Source organism: Dasypus novemcinctus, chromosome X (genome assembly GCF_030445035.2).
Source record: "Dasypus novemcinctus isolate mDasNov1 chromosome X, mDasNov1.1.hap2, whole genome shotgun sequence".
NCBI lineage: Eukaryota > Metazoa > Chordata > Mammalia > Cingulata > Dasypodidae > Dasypus > Dasypus novemcinctus.
In genome coordinates, this window is record NC_080704.1 from 17,599,198 (window position 1) to 17,620,114 (window position 20,917).

At 40.8% G+C, this 20,917-nt stretch overlaps 1 protein-coding gene across 1 annotated transcript in view; it reads right to left on the reverse strand.

Moving 5' to 3' along the window:
- The window catches only part of ACE2 (angiotensin converting enzyme 2), a 62,396-nt gene that overhangs the window by 11,747 nt on the left and 29,732 nt on the right, over nucleotides 1-20,917 (reverse strand). Inside the window, exons 9-16 of the mRNA XM_004449067.5 lie at nucleotides 15,784-15,881; nucleotides 13,407-13,576; nucleotides 10,606-10,832; nucleotides 7,561-7,705; nucleotides 4,305-4,403; nucleotides 3,454-3,576; nucleotides 2,849-3,021; nucleotides 1,123-1,181 (exon numbers count right to left, since the gene is read on the reverse strand). Of these exons, the coding sequence (XP_004449124.1) occupies nucleotides 1,123-1,181; nucleotides 2,849-3,021; nucleotides 3,454-3,576; nucleotides 4,305-4,403; nucleotides 7,561-7,705; nucleotides 10,606-10,832; nucleotides 13,407-13,576; nucleotides 15,784-15,881 (1,094 nt within the window). The remainder of the gene's footprint in view (nucleotides 1-1,122; nucleotides 1,182-2,848; nucleotides 3,022-3,453; nucleotides 3,577-4,304; nucleotides 4,404-7,560; nucleotides 7,706-10,605; nucleotides 10,833-13,406; nucleotides 13,577-15,783; nucleotides 15,882-20,917) is intronic.

Consider the following 20,917-nt stretch of genomic DNA (forward strand, 5'->3'; position numbering starts at 1 on the left):
ACAGTGAGTAAGAGGAGGAGAGAGAAATAAATAAAATAAATCTTTAATGAAAAAAAAATAAGGAGTTAGTAGTATAATTCTGATCAAATTGATGCAGACGACAATTTCCAGTAGCACCTTGGACCGCTTTCCCAGGGACCCCAGGTTGTCTTCTAACCCTGCAAAGCCTTCAGAGTACCCGGCCCAGGCTCAGGCCTTTGATTCTACTCTCTCTTCTCCACTTTTCCAAATAAAGCTTCTACTTCCTCAGACTGGATCACCTGAGACAGGTGTTCAGGAGAAGGTAATAGCTGGTTAAAGTCATCCACATGAAGGTGTGAGTAAATATTACTTTCTGTAAAAAATTTTGCCACCTTGGAAAGCATCTATAAGTCAGTGGTTCCCAAATATGGTGGTAATTAGAATCACTTGGGGAGCTCTAAAAATTCTTGCTGCCCAACTCTTGATGCCACAGCCCAGACCAATTAAATCAGAAGCACTGGGGCTGGGACCCAGGCATTCATATTTTTAAGACTTCCCACTGGACTCCAGTGTGCAGCCAAGTTTGAGAAACTGTTCTACATCAGAGCTTCCCAGTTTCTCGGAGGAGAGAGATCACCTGGGGGTCTTGCTATAATGCAGATTCTGGTTAAGCAGATGCAGAACTGGGGCCTGAGAGTCTGCATTTTTAACAAGCTCCCAGGGGATGTGGATGCTACGTGTCCTCGGACCACACTGTAAGTACAGCCAGCATATGGGTGGTTGGTTAAAACAAAACAAAGCCAAGCACAAAATATCCATACTACTTCTATAAACAACCTTTCAAAATATATACATGTTCTCCGCAAATAGACATAACAGTCATAGAAGTGAATTGGAAGGGTGGTATTCAATCCTTGATATTTAAGGTTTGATGTGGGTATTTTCTTATTGATCTTCATAACACCTTCAAGTTAGCAAGTAGAAAGGAGGCATAGACTTTCGAATAAGGAACATGTTCTCAAAGAAAACCAAAGATGAAGCCCAGAATCTGGGGCATGGAGTTTTGAATAGAACCATTGGCCTGTACTCTTTCAGACCACACTGTCTAAATATAGAGGAAAGGCACTGTAAAGTGATGAACACACTATCTATGATGCTTACCGCTTTATCTCCAAGAGCTGATTTTAAGCTTATCCTCACTTTGATGAATTGGTCAGCATCTGATTAAAGAGAAACCGCAGAGTGATGGTTACAGATGACAGGCTGGCCATGCACGCTTCTTTCTTTCCCTTCCCAAGATACTGCTGAAGTGATAGTAAAGGAAATTGTTTTCAAAGGTATGACACAGTTTTGGAAAATGGGAAGTGATGGAGGAAGGACAGAAAAGCAATGGGCCTAGAGTGTACACAGAAGGGGCACAGACCCCAAAAGAGCCGAATCCCACAGAGGCTTGGGACTCAGGTACAGCAGAGGATGGAAAGAAAAAACCAGGCTGAAAACAGGGGGAATGAGAATCAGGGTGTGCTCAAAGCCACTGAGGGCAACAGTGGATCATCTGCCCCATGGGCCCTGGCTTAGAAAATCACTGGGAGAGAAATGGATGTAGCTCAAGCGATTGGGCCCCCATCTACCATATAGAAGGTCCAGAATTCTATTCCCATGGCCTCCTGGTGAAGGCAAGCTGGACCATGTAGAGTGCTGGCCCACGCAGGAGTGCTGACCTACGCAGGAGTGCTAACCCACGTGGAGTGCTGGCCCACATGGAGTGCTGGCCTCTGCAGAGAGCTGGTGCAGAAAGATGAAGCAACAAAAAGAGACACAGAGGGGAGACAATAAGAGATGCAGAAGATCAGGGAGCTGAGGTGGTGCAAGAGATTGAGTGCCTCTCTCCTACTCTGGAAGTTCCCAGGATTGGTTCCTGGTGCCACCTCAAGAGAGAACAAGCAGACAGAGAAGAATACACAGAGAGCAGACAGCAAGAACAAAAACAACAGGGGTGGGAGGAATAAATAAATAAATCTTCAAGAAAGAAATCACTTGGAGGCTGTGCTCCAGCAAAACCAGGGGTAAACCAAGAAAGAAGACACTGACTCCAGGAAGCTACAGCTTCAACCCAGGAGAGCAGTAAAGGGATGACTGAGGATGAAACCTCTGGCCCAGGTAGAGACAGAAGGATGTACAACTTGAAAAAGGAGATCTCTGGGGCGGGGGGAAATGAGACTGAAAATAATAGACATATTGGAGTAGTTGGGAAAAAAATAATGCTAAGTAATAGCAAATTAGGCAAGCCATAAAAAAAGAGGCAAGTAGAACCCTAGGACAAACCAAAACCACGTAAGAAAGGATAGCAAGTACTATATTACTTGGCTCTGCAGGACTGATGATGTAAACATTGATAAATGCTTTACTACAAATTGTGATAAAGCTTTCTTGGTAGTGTGAGAAAAGGAGGTGCACGTGTAGGCTGACGTGAAGGTCTAACATTGATCAACAAAGAAATAGTGACATAAAGAAATTATTTAGGAATAGGAAAGCAACTGCCAGAAAGAAGAGCTAATAATATTAAAATTGCTTTTCAAAATCATCTTTGAAAACCTGAATTCAAGTGCAGGGCATTGGAGACTGCTATGCTATCTTATTTTAAAGACAGGGCTAATAAGGTGGGCTTGAAAGAGAGTGCTTGTGTAAAGTAGCTTTCACAGTGCCTGGGACATAGTATCTGCTTGACTGATATTGCATTCCCTCCCCCATAAAATGGCAGTTGCCACGATAGGGGAGTCAGAAGCAGGGTCAGCATAGATGGAAAACACACTCAGCTCTGTCCCGGAGTAGATTAGGGAGAAGCAAAGTGGGGATGATGTAAAACATGCCAATTTGTTGTACCCACATGGGCTCCAGTTTGTGTTCCATCCCTCTGAAGAATTCTGGTTCTGGACTTCCAGCCAGGTAAGCAAAGGCTTAAAGTAGTTGAGCAGTGGTGTTACATCCATACGCTTTGTTCCTACGACTTTTTCCAATGCTTGGGTCCAGGGTTTTGATTTTCCAAAGCTCAGCATTTCACTATATGAAAAGAGGAGGGGTTCAGGGCCATTGAGGGATTCCAGAGCTACATCTATTTACATCTATGATCTAGATATATATTTTTCCTCTTTGACTTGAATAAGCATACTCTTGACAGATACAAAAAATAAGGTGTGCCGATGGATATATCAGCTCCTGTTCATGAGTACATGTTCATCTCCCTATCTCTCTGCTCTTCCAGTTTCTACAAAGGCAGTTCTGTAGTTATGACAAGAAGAGAGGAGTGGCCCATGGAGCCATCACATGATCTTGGTTCCTGCCTGACCACAAATGTAACATTTAAAATGTAGAAGAGAACATTCTGAGGCCAAACATTTTCTTTTTGTAAAACGAAATCAAATTCAAACCTAGGCATGGACATGAGTAATATTGGTTACTAGGAGAGGTTCGACATTTTGAGGCATGTCTTACAGCAGCTTCTGCCCTGCTTTGGTTGAATTTGAGATGTCACATTTGTGCAGGGGGCCTATATGATTCGCCTCTTGACAAAGGGCTTCTTGAAACTGGAATTGATAAATGGTCCTTGTGTAATACCTGTACAAGAGACAAACAAAAGGCAATCCCGTGTTAGATACTGTGGTAGAGTCATAGATTGGGGCAGAAAGGGGCAGAAATTTAATTTCTGGGCCTCAAGTAGCCAAAGAGATACTAGTCAAATATTTCTCTCTAGAAAGATCCAAACATGAACCCTACAGACTCATTATAACCTACTTGTGTTTTGTGTATCTACTGATAAACAACACAGGATTATTTTGTTAAACATTAGCTCCCATTTGTCTTATGTTTTACAAATTTATGGCCCTTTCATATGAATAGTGTCAATTGATCCTCATAGGAGGGCAATGATATTATCGCCACTTTACAGATAATGAAACTGAGGTTCAGCAAAGCCAAGATGGAAGACTAATAGGTGAGGAACATAGGTTTTTCTACTGTAAGTTAAAAATGCTTTATTACAATACATTCTGATTTCTGCCAGTAATGAGAAGACAAATTTTATTTCTCCCAATAACACTACTAATTCTTTGATAAGAAGGAAAAGATCTCACCCAAGTTTTATTTAACCCAATAAATTGTATTGAATTAAATGGAATTGAAAGTTATCTATTTTGAGCTTCTGGGGCAGCAGCAAAGGGGGGGGGGTGTGGTCATGGAGACAGAGAGATTATTGTCATTACTTCATAGATTCCTATATCCTTGCTGCTAGCACAGCTGTCCAAAAACCCTAGATGTTAAACAGTGAGAAGAAAACTGTTATTTACCGGATGAATGAGTAATCGTTAGCAACGTGGAACAAAGCTGCTGCATCACAGTATGATTCATCATGGGGCACAGGTTCCACCACCCCAACTATCTCTCGCCTTTGGGGAGAAAAGGAAAAGACACATTAGCCGTTGGTCACCCATCTTCTGAAGGTAGACTTGGGTGCAACTCATGCAATTTCATCAGTCAATTGTATTTACATTGGAACTCGTCAGGTAAAACAGAAGCTGAAGGAGCGAGCAGGTAACTAAGCCTGGAGCCCTAAGGCAGAGGTATCCTGAGCTACCCAATAGGAAGAGGGATCCTGAGTCAACCAATAGGATAAGAGAGTTTTCAACCAATAGAATCTATTGCTTTAATTAATAGTCAGCCAATCAGCATCTCCCAGTTAAGATACCCTGTTTACATAATATGCTAATCTGGTTTTCAAACCCTAACCAATGCCCTTGCTCAGAACCAGTGACTGACCAATCAGACCACCACAACTGGGGCTCCACGCCCAGGGGTGGTGGCACAGATAGACTATATCATAAGCGGCCTGGAAGCCCTGAGCACACATTCCATTTTTGCCCCAGCCAGAGGAACATTGATCTATGAACACTGAGTCAAGCCACCAAGCTGAGCTACGAGAACACTGAGCCAAATTGCAACAATGGACATTGAGCTGTGAGATGTGACACCAAGCTGAGAACCCCAAGCTGAGCTGCAATGATGAACATCAGATAGTAAGTTGAGCTGCAGTGTGGAACCATGTGCTTCCACTACTGCCTCAGCCAGGCTTGTGCCTTGGCACAGGTTGAGCTGTAACACTGGAGGCACTTCCTCTTGTGCCTCAGGCCAGGCTGGTGCCTCAGCCAGGCTTGTGCGGCAACACTGGGGGGCATTTCCATCATTGCCCTGACCAGGTTTGAGTTCAATACTGAGCTGTGTTAAATAAAGTTTGATTGTACTAAAGTCACATTTCTTCATTCTGAAGTCGGACCGAACCAGAGAATAAAACTGGCGACAAAATAAGCTGAAAAAATATTCAAGTGTAAAGCCCAGTATGTGATATTCTCTCTCTCTCTCTCTCCCCATCTCTGTTTCTGTCTCTCTCTTCCCCTCTCCCCCTCTCCCCCTCTTCACCTCTCTCTCTCTGTTTTTAATTCAGCCAGAATATACCATTGGAAAACAGCTATGCCTTCACAACATTTATCCAATAAAATTTATGAATTGCTATTTCATGGCCAAAAACATACTGTGAAAGCCCTAACAATTGCTCTCTAGCACCATTCTTTATATGCTGCTGGAAGACAGCATTTTATTAAAGTGAAATCTTACTCATCCTTCCAGGCTTAGCTCAAACATCCCATTCTCTGCGAGGCCTGCCCCTGATTCCGCCCACCTTTTAGTCAATTAGCTTTCTGGCAACCTTAGCCTTTTCTTTGCCATTTCTCCCTCCATTTGCTAATTATTCATATATAGCTCGGCTCCTTCTACCCCCAGAAATGAACTCCTACAGGGCAGGACCATGTCTTGGTGGTCTTTATAGTTCCAGCAGTGAGGACAATACCTAACACAAAGGAAAAACTCTATAGATGTTTGTTGAATGAAGAAGTAATTAAAGCATGGATTTAAGGGTCTGATTCCACTCATTTGCCGGTGGGTGAACCAAATATGTTTTGTTTCTTTTGACTGTAGGTTATTTATATACAGCTAGAAAGAGTTATTATAGATGCTGCCTCCCTCCTCCAAAGTAAGAGTTATGTTAGAGAGAATCTTGGCAGAAGAGTGGCACTGACTTAAACTTACAGATGTACAACTGAATGTTAAATATGTAGATCTTCACTGCAAAAAGGATAAATCAGAAAAATGAAAAAAGATTAACAGAGGTCTAAAAGATGCTGGGGAGAAGATCTCATTCTCTCCTTCCCTCCCTCCCTTCCTTCCCTCCTTTTTCTTTCTTTCTTCTCTTATAATTCTTTCATCGAAAATCCATTTATTTCATATGTGCAAGGCATGTACACTGTGCAAGGCACTTGGGATACAGTGATGAATAATGCAGTATTGAAAATACTGAAATGGATAAGTATCTATTTCCCAAACATACCAAGCTTTCTCTGGCTGGGAATTCTTTCTGTTCCCTCTGTCCTCACCATTTACCCACACCTGGTTAACTCCCTTCCCTTCCTCAGGGCTCACCTTGGATGCCATCTCTTCATCTCACTACCTAGGGTAGGCTTGTGACCTCCTCTTGGATGCTCATGGGTCCCTGTCCCCTTCCATCACAACACAACATATTGCAATGGTTTTGTTTTCCATGTACCCCATTAACTAAAAGTTCTTTAAGGTCAATGATCAGCATTGGATCCCAAGTATTTTGCCTAAAATATGGGGGTCGAAACTTCTGTTTAAAAGAATTGATAAAAGAAAAAGTAAAAAAAATAATTTGATCTCTTTCTAAATATCACAGTTTAATAGGCCACCCAACACTTAAGAAGCTAAGGCATTGAGTAGTGTCACCTGACCCTGCTTGAGTGAGGGGTACAGCCAAGGAAAATTTGAGGAGATCGCACATGAATGGAGACTTAAAAGATCAAAAGGAAGCTCTGTGTATGTATGTGTGTGTGTGTGTATGACTTAATGGCACTCCTCTACCCTAAATGCCCTTCTCTCTCTTTTCCACATACATAACCCCATATCACCAGCCTTTTAAGTTTTGTCCATTGAAATCCCAGTTATTTTGGCTATGAAGCCATCTTTAAGAATCCCAATTCTAGTTGACTTGCATTGGGTTCTCTCAGAGTAGACCCTGAGACACTGTCCTGAGAAATGATCCTAGGAAACTCTGGCAAAGGAGTAAAGAAGTAAGAGAGAGAAAAAAAACCCAGCCCCCCCCCCAAAAAAAAGTTATGTTATTAAGCAAGTTGCCACTGTAGGTAACTAGAGCTTAATCTCACTAAAGAACTCTAGAAGTCAGTGTGAAGTACTCACCACAGAGTTAACCCACCTGAGGGCAAAGGAGCTGAGGAATTTACTACTGCCACCTCTCATCAGTCATAAGCTGAGGGCTGAGGAGGGCAGCATTAGTTCCTTTCTGCCATGCGAGGACTCTGGTGGCCAGAAGAAGTCCTTGGGTAATGGAGTACAGACACTAGTAGTTTATGTGTGTGTGTATGGATAGATAGATGACACACTGATACATAGATATATAGAAAGATGTATATATAACCAGCCAAATACCTTCTTTCACTGATTGCATATTCATTGACTTACTTCATTTCCCACCACTTTTTCGTCCACTGCTCTTTTGGAATTTCACCCTTAAAGACCATCCACCTCCACTTCTCTAACATGTAAGTAAATGGCAGAGTTCCAACAATTGTGAGTGCTTGTTTGAGTAGGAAGTTTATTTCAGTTTCTGAAAGCAAAATGACAAAGGATAAATATTAAAATCAGAATGACAATGTATACTTCATATTAGAGGTCATTTTCCTAATCTCAAGATTACACTTCCTCAATATATACTTACTATAAGGATGACCACAAGAGAAATATTGACAGTGGACACAGTATGTTTATATTCATATTCTTAGCTAAGGGACTTGAAGTACAGTGAAATGCCTGTACAGAGTGGATAAATAAAATCGATTCTCTTTCTTTCCATTAGTTTCATTTGCCTTGTTTTTAAAAAAGATTTATTTACTTACTTACTTATTTACTTATTCCCCCCCCCCCCCCATTGTCTGCTCTCTGTGCCCATTCACTGTGAGTCTTCTGTGTCTGCTTGTCTTCTCTTTAGGTGGCACCAGGAACTGATCCAGGGACCTTCCAGAATGGGAGAGTCGTGCTCAATCTCCTGCAGCACCTCAGCTCCCTGGTGTGCCGTGTCTCTTATTGCCTCTCTTCTGTGTCTCTTTTTGTTGCATCATCTTACTGCGCCAGCTCTCCCCTTGAGCCAGCTTGCCACATGGGCCAGCACTCCTGTGAGGGTCAGCACTCCACACGGGCCAAGCTCTGCACACCGACCAGTTTGCCGTCACCAGGAGGCCCCGGGAATGGAACCCTGGACCTCCCATATGGTAGATGAGAGCCCAATTGCTTGAGCCACATTCACTTCCCTATTTGCCTTCTTTATCAGAGGTAATTAGGGCTAGTTCATCTACTTCCTAGTCACACTGTTTATTGTTGTAAAGTCCATGAAGGCAGTGACTGTTAATGTCTTATTCAAGACATTTACCTAGCCCAGTGTCTGGAACATGAATGAGGCCATCTGTGAATCTTCGCTAAATAAACAAATATTAAATGGATATGGTCAAAAGCCAGTAAACCAGGGAGAATGAAAAAAAAGCAGAGTCTCTCCAGAAGACCCCATCCACTGGAAAATCAAAACTAGAGTGTACTTTAAATGCACTGACATCTTTCTTACTAGGAATTTTATTTTATTTTTATTTTATTATTTTTAGGAGGTATGGGGATTGAACTGGGGCCTCATACATGTGAAGCAGGTGCCAAACCATTGAGCTACACCTGCTCCACAGTTTTTACTAAGAATTTTAAATGCTTTAACGGATCATGCTCTTTCATTTATCCTTTACCAGTGAACTAAAGAGACAGTAGGGATCATCTGCAATGTACAAATGAAGGTTCTTGAAATATAAACACTGGGGTATTATCTACTTGACACACAATCATTTGTGGTATCTAGAAAAATGCTTTGCACATGGTATTTTCTCAATACACAAGTTTGAAAGCAGGAAGGAAAGGAGCAAAGGAGGGAGAGAAGGACGAAACAGAGGAATTTATTTGCTTAACATCATTCATAGATAAGGACAGAGCCAAAGAAAGAAGCAACTTTTCCAAACCAGTGGTTTAACCATGTCTAGCACCATCTTCAGAAATGTAGTGCTCCAGTCATCTTTGCTTGCTGTCTGGGAATGTTTTAAGAAAGATAAATAATTGCTTGGCAATTAACTTGAATGAAAGGTATTTTTAAATTAGTAAGCAGGTATGGCTACTATTTTTTTAAATTTTATTTTATTTATTCATTTTTTTAAAAATATTACATTAAAAAAATATGAGGTCCCCATTCACCCCCACCGCCCCCACCCCACCACTTCCCCCACAGTAACACTCTCCCCCATCATCATGACACATCCATTGCATCTGGTGAGTACATCTCTGTGGGCATCGCTGCACCCCATGGCCTGTGGTCCACACTATAGCCCACACTCTCCCACATTCCATCCAGTGGATGGCTACTATTAACTTCCCTTGTTTTTGCTTCTCCCTTCACTGCAGTATGCCACCACTGGTCTATAGCCTGCTGGGTGTGGGCTTACACTGACTTACTTCCAGGCCCTCGTGAGATCACAGAAAGCCTAGAGCCAGTGATCAAAGCAACATGGATTGCCCACACAAGACTGGCACTCATAACCTTGGCCTCATTGACCACACACTCCAGCCAGTTGTGTCTCAAAATAGCTAAAATGAGGGGAGAGAAATACATAGAAGGAGAGAAGGCATTTGGCTCTAATTGTCCACAAAAGCCACAGCATCCTCACTGTAGAACCTGGATCTCGAGAACATTTGGCATGCTCCATTAAGTCCAAGCTGCCCAAAGAGAAATGGGCTGCCTTGGTAAAGTAGGTTGTCTATCAGGAGATATTGAAGGATAGCATGGATTGGAGGGATTATTGCGGGGGGAAACTCATGCAGCTCCTGGAGGAACAAAACATTCAGGTCCCTTTCAATCTTCACAATCTTTAAGAACGCTCAAATTTCAAGTCATACTTTTGACTGTCATAATATTATGCGGAAAGCTTTTGATTTGAGCTCTGTTTCTGTTCTGCCACTTTGTTGCTTTGTGACCATTGGCTAGTTATTTTCCCTCTCTTAGCTTCAGTTTGCTGTTATACGGTTTTTAGAGTTATTTTAGATAGAATGGATTGTTTAACCTAAAACCAGAGGGATCTAGTCAGTACCCTGACACTAATTAGCTGGCACTAAAAGCCATTTCAGCTCTGTGGCCCTGGTTTAGTATCTTAAAACAAAACACACTTGTGTTATATGTTGCTTAGGGTCCCAAACCTATTCATTGAGTTACCTCTCTTACTCCCTTTTCAAAGATACAAAGCTACAGTTTGGCATATTCTGATATATACTTTAAAAATTTTTTATCAGAAGCAATTCCCAATTACCCATAAATACCTTATAGATTATGTGACAAAAAAATAAATATTTCCTACACATGACAATAAATACCTTTGCCCACATCAGACTAAAGAACTCCAACATGAGCCTTGAAAAAAATGTCCATACCAGAGTCCTCTTGAAAATCAGGTGGCAGGAGACCAATGGCTTTCAAATGCTTAGGCGTAGCTGCAGAGAGTGACATGATTTCCCCAACAGCTTCATGGAACCCTTCATTAGCTCCATTTCTTAGCAGATAGGGTTGTTTGGCATATGCCATGTCATATTGAATGTGTCCCATCTCGTGATGGGCAGTCAGGAAGTCATCCATTGTCACTTTTGTGCACATCTTGATCCTGCACATAAATGGGCAAGATTTAAATGAATCTCACTGAATTTCACTTAAGGATCACATTAGAGTTGTATGGGGTTTCAGTAGCATGGACCATCCTTCCAAGATTTATTCACCAATGAATCTTGAGTATCTACTTATTATGTCCTAGAAACTATTCTAGTTGCTCAGTATAAAATGATGGATAGGGCTGAATCCTATTCTTCCATTCACACACTAATAGGAAGACAGATAAACATGGTCTCTTGCTATAGAAACTTTGAGACAACTACTCTATAAGTGGTTAGTAGAAACTGCCTTGAGCATAACAATGGGTGAGTAAGAGGCAAGTCTCCTGGAATCACCAAGAGAGGTGTAACTGAGGATGCAATGAGCAACATGAACTTTGATGGATGTACAGGAGTTTGCTAGATAGAAGGCAGGGAGAGGGGAAAGAGGTTGACATTCCTGGAAGGACTAAAAGAAAGGATTGAGAAAAGAACATGGTATAAGCAGGAAGAGAAGTGGCAGAACGGGCTGGAAATTGACATTTGGGAAACATTAGTATGTAAGGTTGGGAGTGGATGCGATGGCCCAAGAAACAAGTATAGAATTACAAGAAAAGAGAGCCAAAGGCAAGGTTATGGCAGGTCCAGTCCCTAGGAAGTGAGGAAAGGAAAATGATTCAGGGAAAGATGGAGAAAGCACAATCACAGAGGTCAAAAAAGTCCAGAAGAGAATGACAATGCAGAAGCCAAGGAAAATATCATTTCAAAGATAATTCTTTAACGTTGTCAAATGCTATTGTGGCCCAATGAGATAAGGACTACATTTGGCAATTAAATGGTGATCCTTTTCAACTTGGCAAGAATAGTTACATTCAGGATGTAGGGGTTATATTTCAATAGATTCCTAAATTAACTTTCCTACCACTCTGACCATGTCACCCTCCCTTCAAGATCTCACGCCCACTCAAGAATTAACTCAGCCTTATTTATACACTTCAATATGACCACAACCTGCTTTTCTAACTTGTTTTCTCTCTATTTTCTTTTGAACCAATTACAAGAATAGCTGTTATGTATTAATGTATATTTGTCCTATGCTAGGAAATACACATGTAATTTCTCATTTTTAAGCCTCACTCTAGTACCAGGGTCTGCAAACAATGGCCTGCGACTGTTCGTTGGTTTTTAAAATAGTGTTACTGTAACATGGCCATGTCTACTTGTTTATAGATTGCCTATGGCTGCTTTCATGCTAGAAGGTTGAATAGTTGAACAGAGACCCCAGAAAACTCAACTATTTACTATCTGGCCCTTTACAGAAAAGGATTGCTGACTCCTACTCTAGTGAATGCTATTGGGACCCCACTCAGATCCCCTTTACCTAGCAGGGGTACTCATCCCCCATCTACTTGAGTCATAACTGTTAAGGGTCAACATTTGTTTCCTTCTTCACTGCCCTTGACCATGTACATGGGAAGGGCCTCAACCAGGAGGTTATATTCCTCAACTTCTGGGGCACTTCACAGGCAAGGATGAACTAATATGGTGCTACAAAGGCCATTCCCCTTGCTTCAAGGTGGGACCAACTCTGTGTTAAAAATCACGCTCCAGAGTGCCCGGGGGATCTGCCTGAGGCAAGTGACCAGCTGAGACCACATCCTTGCTTAACTCCTTTCCCTGCTCCACCCTGCTTTCCTTACTCCTCTGTGCCTGAGAGGTCTTGCTCAAAGAAGCATTTGTCAAAGAATCTCCATCTCAAGCTAGGGTACCTCACCTAAGACACAAACCTGCCATCTGCAAGTTATTATTCTGCTCTATAGATAAGGAAACAGAAACCCAGGAAGGTTAAACACCTTGCCCAAGGGTGCAGCCTGAAGCTGGAGTCCAAAGCCTGAGCTCATTCTGGTGTAGCCCTCCTTCACACGCCTGTATTGTAGCCTAACTTGCTGACTCCAGTACACATCCCAGCCCAGTCTCTTTGTGTTTGCTCCTGCTGTTCTCCCAGTCCAGCTTCCTCCTCTCATCTCTGTCTGTCCAAACCCTTCCTGTCTTTCGAGCCCTGGACAAATACCACCCACAAGGCCCTGTCTGATCCTCCCCACCCCCCTTGCAGGTATAATAATTTCTTCTCTTCTAATTCCCCATAGAGCATTGTGTTTCTTTTATGACGTGTACTGCTTTCTCACTTTGTTGCCAATTTATTTATTCGCCTGTCCTGTCTCACTCACAAGAGGGAAACACTGATGGGAGAATCGATGCCTGATTCACATGTCCATTTTCCACAAATTTTAGTACCAAATCTTGTCTAATGCGGGCATCAGCAATTCCACGACTATGCTATTCTAATGTGTGTGTGTGTATGCCTTCCATCTGAGGCAGATTGTCTGAGGGTTTGAGTTAGGGCTAGCTGGTAATCCACTTTTCCTGGGAAAGCCAAGATGTGTTCTCATGGACTCCCAGCCTTCCCTCAAGGAGAGTTAACTCATCTCTTCTGTGTTCAGAGAAGCAGAGAAGGAATCCAAGCTCAACCACACCCCAGGTTCCATTGTCCCTCATCTTATTATCAGCCATGTAAGTATCAGCTCCAGTACCTGAAGTCGCCCTTCCCCAGGTCCCATGCTGTGGGGTGGCAGACCACTTTCCGGCCGTCACCAGGCTCAGTTAGCATGGAGTTGTTCCAGAATCCTTCAGTCATATTAGGAAGACCAACAGACATAAAGAACTTCTCGGCTTCCTTGAATATCCTGTTTGCATCCCAGGTCTGAGAAAATAACAGTATTTAAGTGCAGCATTAAAAAGGCAGCATTCTTTCTATTGGATATGTACATTGGCATAACCTTTCTGGACGGCAATTTGTTGACATATATGGACAGCTTTCAAATTGTTTGTGCTTTTTGTCTCAGTAATCCTGTCTCTAGGGACTTAAACTAGGAAATAATCAGAAATCAGGTCAAATAATTACATTTTAAAGGATCGTGGTTTATTTTTTTTGGTAGAAAAACAGTAAAAGCGACTACCAGAGCGGTTAAAGAAATAATGATATCATTGTAGAATGGAAACTTATGCAGCCATTCACTAAAGAATTTCTGTTGATGTGATAAAATATTTACAATGTAGTAGTAAGTGAAAAAGTAAAATATATAAACTGCTTATGTAGTATAGTCTTAATGAGGAAATACACAAAAATGTTAACAGCAGGCAGGATGAGATATTGTGTGATGTTTTGTGCCTTTTTACTTTATATTTTAAGTATAAACATAAACAACAATAACCTTCTATTTACTATGACCATTAAAAATTAAGTATTAGCTTAGGAAAAATAGACTATTTAACCCAAGGGAACAATTATTGACTGAGCTCCTTCAAGCAGGAAGGCCCTGTATAAGGCACAGAGGAAGATACAAACAATAAGGTAATCGTGGATTCATGGGCTCTTGGAATCCAAAGAGCCCAGCTGTGACCCAGCAGCCAATGGATAGTTGAACCTCAGCTTTGTGATCTGTATGACAGTCTAAACTTTTAGAAGGCCTTGGAACTGGGGAGAGGCAGTGTAAGCATCTGTCACCAAGAAAATTCTGCCAGGAGCCAGTGTCCCAGGAGCTGATCAAGCCTGCTTAGGAGATAAGGTCCACGTTGGAGGAGCTAAGTTTGTGAACTCGGCAGATACATCACGAATCACTTACAGTGACATAGAAAACTTTCTCTTATGCTATCCTTGGGGCTAAGAAACAGGGCATTAGCCTACGGATTTAAAAACTATTATTAACCTCTAAAAGCTTAATATTGGTACTGAAGAGTATGGCATTCTTAAACAGAATGAACATCTACCAAAACAGTGCTAACTAGCAAGCAATTAACATCTGTTAAATGAAGAATGAATGAATGAATAGAAAAAAAGTGTGGAAATATCAGGAGTTCTGAATTCCTTCTGAATGGCAACCTTAGTTGCCATTGAATATCTTGTGACTTTGGGCAAATCATTTCACTGAAGCCTTGGTTTCCTCGCCTACAACATGGAACAATCACAATGCCTGTCCTGACAGTGTCATAGGTTTGTTGTAGGGATAACACTAGGAGAGATGACGGGTGTGAAACCGCTTCAGAAAGGTTAGGGAGCTACATAAAGGTGGGCCTCAACTGCTGCTCAACTGTGGAATGGGGCTAGAACAACTGCATGCCTGTCTCGTCCCCTTCTTGAGGAAAACTGGCTTTAACCTGTAAAGCAAGTGGTTGAAGGCCCTTGCAGCTTCACATTTTTATTCTGCAGTGAACTTTTCCCAGGAGTATGCTCTGTTCTGTATGTGAAGATGTGCATTGTAATGTTACTTATAGAGTTAAAACCATTAATAAGCAAATGTCCAGCAATGTAGAAATAGTTATTAGAGTACAACTATCCTAAGAAATTTTATACAGCCAATGGAAGTATAATTATCAGGTTTACCCAGAAATGTAGAATTTTAGTTGAATAAAGAAAAGTAAAGAATTATAACTATAATATGATTTCATCAATGGAAGGGAACACAGACAATTTAAACAATTATTAAAGACAGTAAAACAAAGGTGATTAAAATTTATTTTAAAGACCTAATAGTTTTAACAATAATGATTTTTAAAATAACACGTGAAAATCTTCTAATGATATCTTTGTCTTTTCATAGAGATTAGTGACTGATTACTTAGCAATGACTAACGTTGGAAAGAATGATGCCAGCCAGCTGCTAATTCATGGCATCTAAATTTTGAATACCTCTCAGTAAGATCCAATACCATACTTATTATTCAAAGTACTTGAGGTCACTGACATTGTAAACTACTTTTTCATGAAAAGATAACTACATTAGAAATAAATTTAAATTACCTGAAATTTTTTATTTACATGGTTTCACATGCAAAAAATAGGAACAGAAGGATAGCATAAAAAGCAATGAAATTGAGAATTTAGATTTTTTTAAGGTCTTTTCTCCCTACCTGTTTCTTCATTTCATCAGTAACATCTATGTTTGGTTTATGTGGAAAGGGGACTGTCAAAGAGTACAGATTGGTCCAAAATCTACCCCACATATCACCTATGAAAAAAAGATTCAGTTAATATATGATGACAATAGAAGTAGCAACCCAATTTTACATAGTGCATGAGATAGGAATGGTAAGCAAAGCATACAGTACAGGCATACCTTGTTTTATTGTGCTCCACATTATTGTGCTTGACAGAAAATGCATTTTTTTAACAAATTGAAGGTTTATGGCAACCCTGTGTCAAAAAAGTCTATTGGCCCCATTTTTTCCAAAAAAAAAAATGCTCTCACTTCATGTCTGTGTCACATTTTAATTAAGGTATGTACATTGTTCTCTTAAGCAGAATGCTATTGCACATTAAATAGACTACAGTATAGTGTAAACATAACTTCTATATGTGACTCACTTTATTTCAATATTCGTGTTTTATTGCAGAGGTCTGGAACTGAACCCACCATATCTTGGAGGTATGCTTGTATTCTAGATTTAACCCACTTTCTGTGCTTCCTTTCACTGCCTCTTTCCCCCTCTTTTCCTTCTCTTGTTTTAAATTTTCAACTCTTCCTTCTATCTCTTCTAAAAGGTTAAAATGACAGGAGAGTATGTGGTTAGGCAAAGCTTGTTAGGAAATCTTCCCAGTTTCTCCTATCTCAAATTAATATTCAAAGGCCCAATTTGTTCAAAGTATGTAATATCATAGCTATTATAGATTAGAAAGGTATCTCTATATTCCACCATCCATATGACATATTCTACAAATTAAACCGACTATTATTAATGCCTAGTATTGGATTCAAGAGAGATCACCTAGAATCATCTTTCAGGAACTTCTACTAACTAACAACTAAGGTTCCATTTTTAATAATATACTATAGTAACATACCTAACTGGGTGATTTAAAAAATATCAAAGAAATATTTAGTTGGATTTCAAGGCTAGAGACCCCAAAAGGGAAGATGCATCGAGAAAAAGTCATTCTGATATCAGAGCCTGAGTTCTGGCCCCAAAGGAATGGGGCAACACAACTACATGAAGAGAATTTGGATAAACTCATTTTTAAAAAGATAAAATTTAGTAAAGATAAAGGTAAAGTCTGATGCTTACATTTTAAAAATCTTTCATAGAAATCTATGATATATGACATCCAGCTGAAACACATTCTTCATGCAAAATACCAAAAGTGAGCCAACAAACAATATGATGATGTGGCTCCTAAAATGCAAATGTGAACTTGGATTAAATCAATAAAATTATACTGTTTAGAACAAAGGTAGTCACAGTACCATTTTTCTCAATGCTGGACACATCTCATCTAGGGTAACTGTTCAGTCTGGGCATGACATTTGAATATTTGAAAAAGACATTGAAAAAGTATAGTTCATTCAAAGGAGAGCAATTAGGGAAGTAGGATTTTTGAGGCAGAGTTGAAAAATCTGTGTGGGATATTTAACTCAAAAAAAAGAAAACAGTATATACATGATGATAATAATAGTTGCTAAAATGTATTGAGCACATACTCTTGTGCCAGGAACTATGATGTGTTTTATATGATGGTTGTCTCCAAATATCTGGAAAGCCATCTTGTAGAAGAAGAAATGACATATTCTAGGTAACATCATAATATGAATTAGGAGTAATTAATGGAAGGCATTAGAGGAGTGTTGATTCGGTTCCACAAAAGGTAGAACTTTTTATAATTGGTGCCATCCAGCAAAGGATTAGTCTACACTGGAAGAAAGGAAGAGCCACATCACAGCAGACATGTTTAAGCAAAAAGTGAATTACTGAATATCACCTGTCAAGGATATTATAGAGGATTTCTGCATTACTTTAGAGTAAAAAGGTTCCTTAGGTTCATCTATATTCTCCCTGCTGACAGATATGGGGCTTGGCTATGGAGGAGAATCAACTACTAGCAACTTAGTTTAATGGTAGTAAGAATGCTACTGTATGCTTGAAATGGAATTTCTGAAACACCGATATTTTATTTCGCTTCAGCTGCTGGGGCTGGGGTAGGGTTGGAATGGCCACTCCCTGGATAAGGAAGGAGGAGTTTCAACAAAGGACTCCAGGTCTTGGATGGTCTACAAATTCTCAGCGGTAGGATTCAAAGTTCTTGGAACACTGATTCTACTCCTAATCTAGGCCTCTTGCTTCATGACCAAGAAGAATTCATTAATACTCAAATGACTCCAAGCCAAGTATTCATTAGTAAGTGTAACTGATGCAGTCTAAAATACATTTACAAAGCTTTCATCCAGGCTATACCTTAATTCTGGAAAGCCTTCTCTCACCCTGACCACCTCTAGCCTACCAAGCTTCTTTCCTCTAATGATATGATAACAAAATTCCAAACTCTGCCTCAAGAGCTTAGACAACCAACTTGAATAGCAAAAATTATTTTTTCTCATTTGAACTAACTTGTAATTTATTCTAGTTATATTAAATAATATCCTTGTCCTTTGGATGACAGTCAACACAACTCTTTATGTATAAAATAACATACTGCAAAGAGAATAGTTTAAAATGGTCTTTCTGTTGAAGAAGTGCTTTCAAACTGTGATTTCTATAATATTAGTAACTTCCTGTTAGCCATAGAATTTTCAAAAGTTTTATTTTGTAATGGGAGGAAGAGATGAGATGTGGAGGTGTTTTGGGGACTTGGAGTTGTCCTGGGTGGTGCTTCAGGGACAATTACCGGACATTGTAGATCCTCCCAGGGCCCACTGGATGGAACGTGGGAGAGTATGGGCCATGATGTGGACCACTGACCATGAGGTGCAGCGATGCCCAGAGATATACTTACCAAATGCAATGGATGTGTCATGATGAAGGGAGTGAGTGTTGCTGTGGGGGGAGTGGTGGGGTGGGGGTGGTGGGGTTGAATGGGACCTCATATTTTTTGAATGTAATATTTTTTAAAAATGAATAAAAAATTTAAAAGAGTACACAAGGATGGATATAAGACATGTAAAATTACACCAAAAATATATAGGGGCTGATAGGCTAAAATGTAAATCATAATGTAAAACATAAGATAACTAAAAATTTAGAAAATTGTATAGTCTAAAATATAAACCACAATGTAAACACAAATGTTACCTTTTTTGAAAGCTATTGTCTCAATATCTGTACATCACTTTCAATAAATATAGTATAAATATGTAAAAAAAAAAGTTTTATTTTGTGACTTACTTCAAAAGACAATTTTGGGAAGCAGATGTGGCTCAAGCAGTTGGGTGTCCACCTACCACATGGGAGGTCCCGGGTTTGGTTCCCGGTGCCTCCTAAAGAAGACAAGCAAGACAGCGAGCTGACGCAACAAGCTGGCATGGCAAGGCAAGCAACGAGGGGACACAGTGAGGAAACACAATGAGTCACAGCAAACAGGGAGCAGAGATGGCTCAAGTGACTGGGTACCTCCCTCCCACATGGGAGATCCTGGGTTTTGTTCCTGATGTCTCCTAATAAGAAGGTGAACAGAGAGCAGACAGCAAGCACAAATGAGGGAAGGGGAGAAATAAATAAATAAAAATAGATCTTAAAATAAAAACACAATTTTATTGAAGCAAATAACAAAGGGCCAAGTATATAAACAATGCCTCAGGGAGGATGTCATCAAGATGGTGGCATAAGACATCCCCGAGAACATTTCCCATTAGAGGGAGCTAAATAAAAGGCAGATTCAACCTTCTTGAACTCTGGAGGACAACAGAGAATAAAGAAAGACTCCACAAATGCTGAATCAAAGAAAATAACCACCAAAAGAGAATTACCACTCCAGACCCTATCCCATGCTTGGTCCCACGCTGTTTGAGACACACAGTGACAGCACTCTGACCTAGGCACATCCTACCATAGTTGTTGACTACCTATGGCAGCAATTTAGAGTACCACGCACATTCAGGCATGGGGATCTAAGGCCACACAGAACCAAGGCAAGGAGTGTGCATGCACACAGTGGTTCATCAGAAACCAGAGTGATGTGCAGCAGAACTACTGGCAAGCTGTGCATACTCCCAGCCTGTCCCTAACTGCTGGTGTACCTCAATGAAAAAATTGGTTGTTTTTTTAAACACTGACTCACCTGGCTCCATGGGTTGGGATCTCTTAATGTGGAAGTTACTGGGGGGCAGAAATGCCCTATGAAAAGTGGACGCTGAACAGTTGTAAGGTGGGGCAGGCTCAGGGCTGAAAGCTGGAGTGAAAAAGTGGTCCAAAGAGCTGGAGAGGAGTTGAGCAAATTATAGCTGCTGTGGAACAAAATGTGTATAAAAACGAAGAGAACAGCCCAGGACTCCCAGAAGAGGAACAGAAGAAAGGAAATCTCTCCCAGGGAGGGGAAGGGGTTTGGGGACAGTCACACATAATAAGGTAATCTTAAAACTTACTGCACATGCCCAGGGCAAGAAGCAGGTGCAGAAAGACCTGAGAAAATTCAACTGTTAAACCCAGGCTTCTCTAAAGGTTCAGTATAAACTGAACCAAGTACTAAAGAACACACAGCCAATCTACACTCAAACCATGGGCAAGAGGGAGTAACTGACTTCTAAGTTAGCACATCAAAATAATCAAATGCCCAGATGTTCACAAAATATCACAATACATACAAAGAAACAGGAAGAGATGGCTAATTCAAGGGAACAAATTAAATTTTCAGAGGAAACAGAGTGGAACAACCAATCAAAGATGTTCAGAGAAATCTCCTAAATCAAATAACCATCCCAGGGTCCACAGAATGGAGGAATAGAGTATGGATTAGAGTGGACTTACTGGTGTTTTGCTGGGGAACTATTGTGATTAGTAAGGGAAGAAATTGTAGTAGTGATGTGGAGAGGGTGGCCACAGTGGCTGCTGATGGTAGGGAGACGGAAGAAGAGATATGGTGTGAGGGCATTTTCAGGATTTGGAGTTGTCCTGGGTGGTGCTGCAGGGACGGATGCTGGACGTTGTGTGTCCTGTCATGGCCCACTGAGTGGACTGGGGGAGAGTGTGGACTACAATGTGGACCACTGTCCATGTGCAGCAATGCTCCAGAATGTATTTGCAAGGTGCAGTGGTTGTACTGCAATGATGGAAGAGGTTG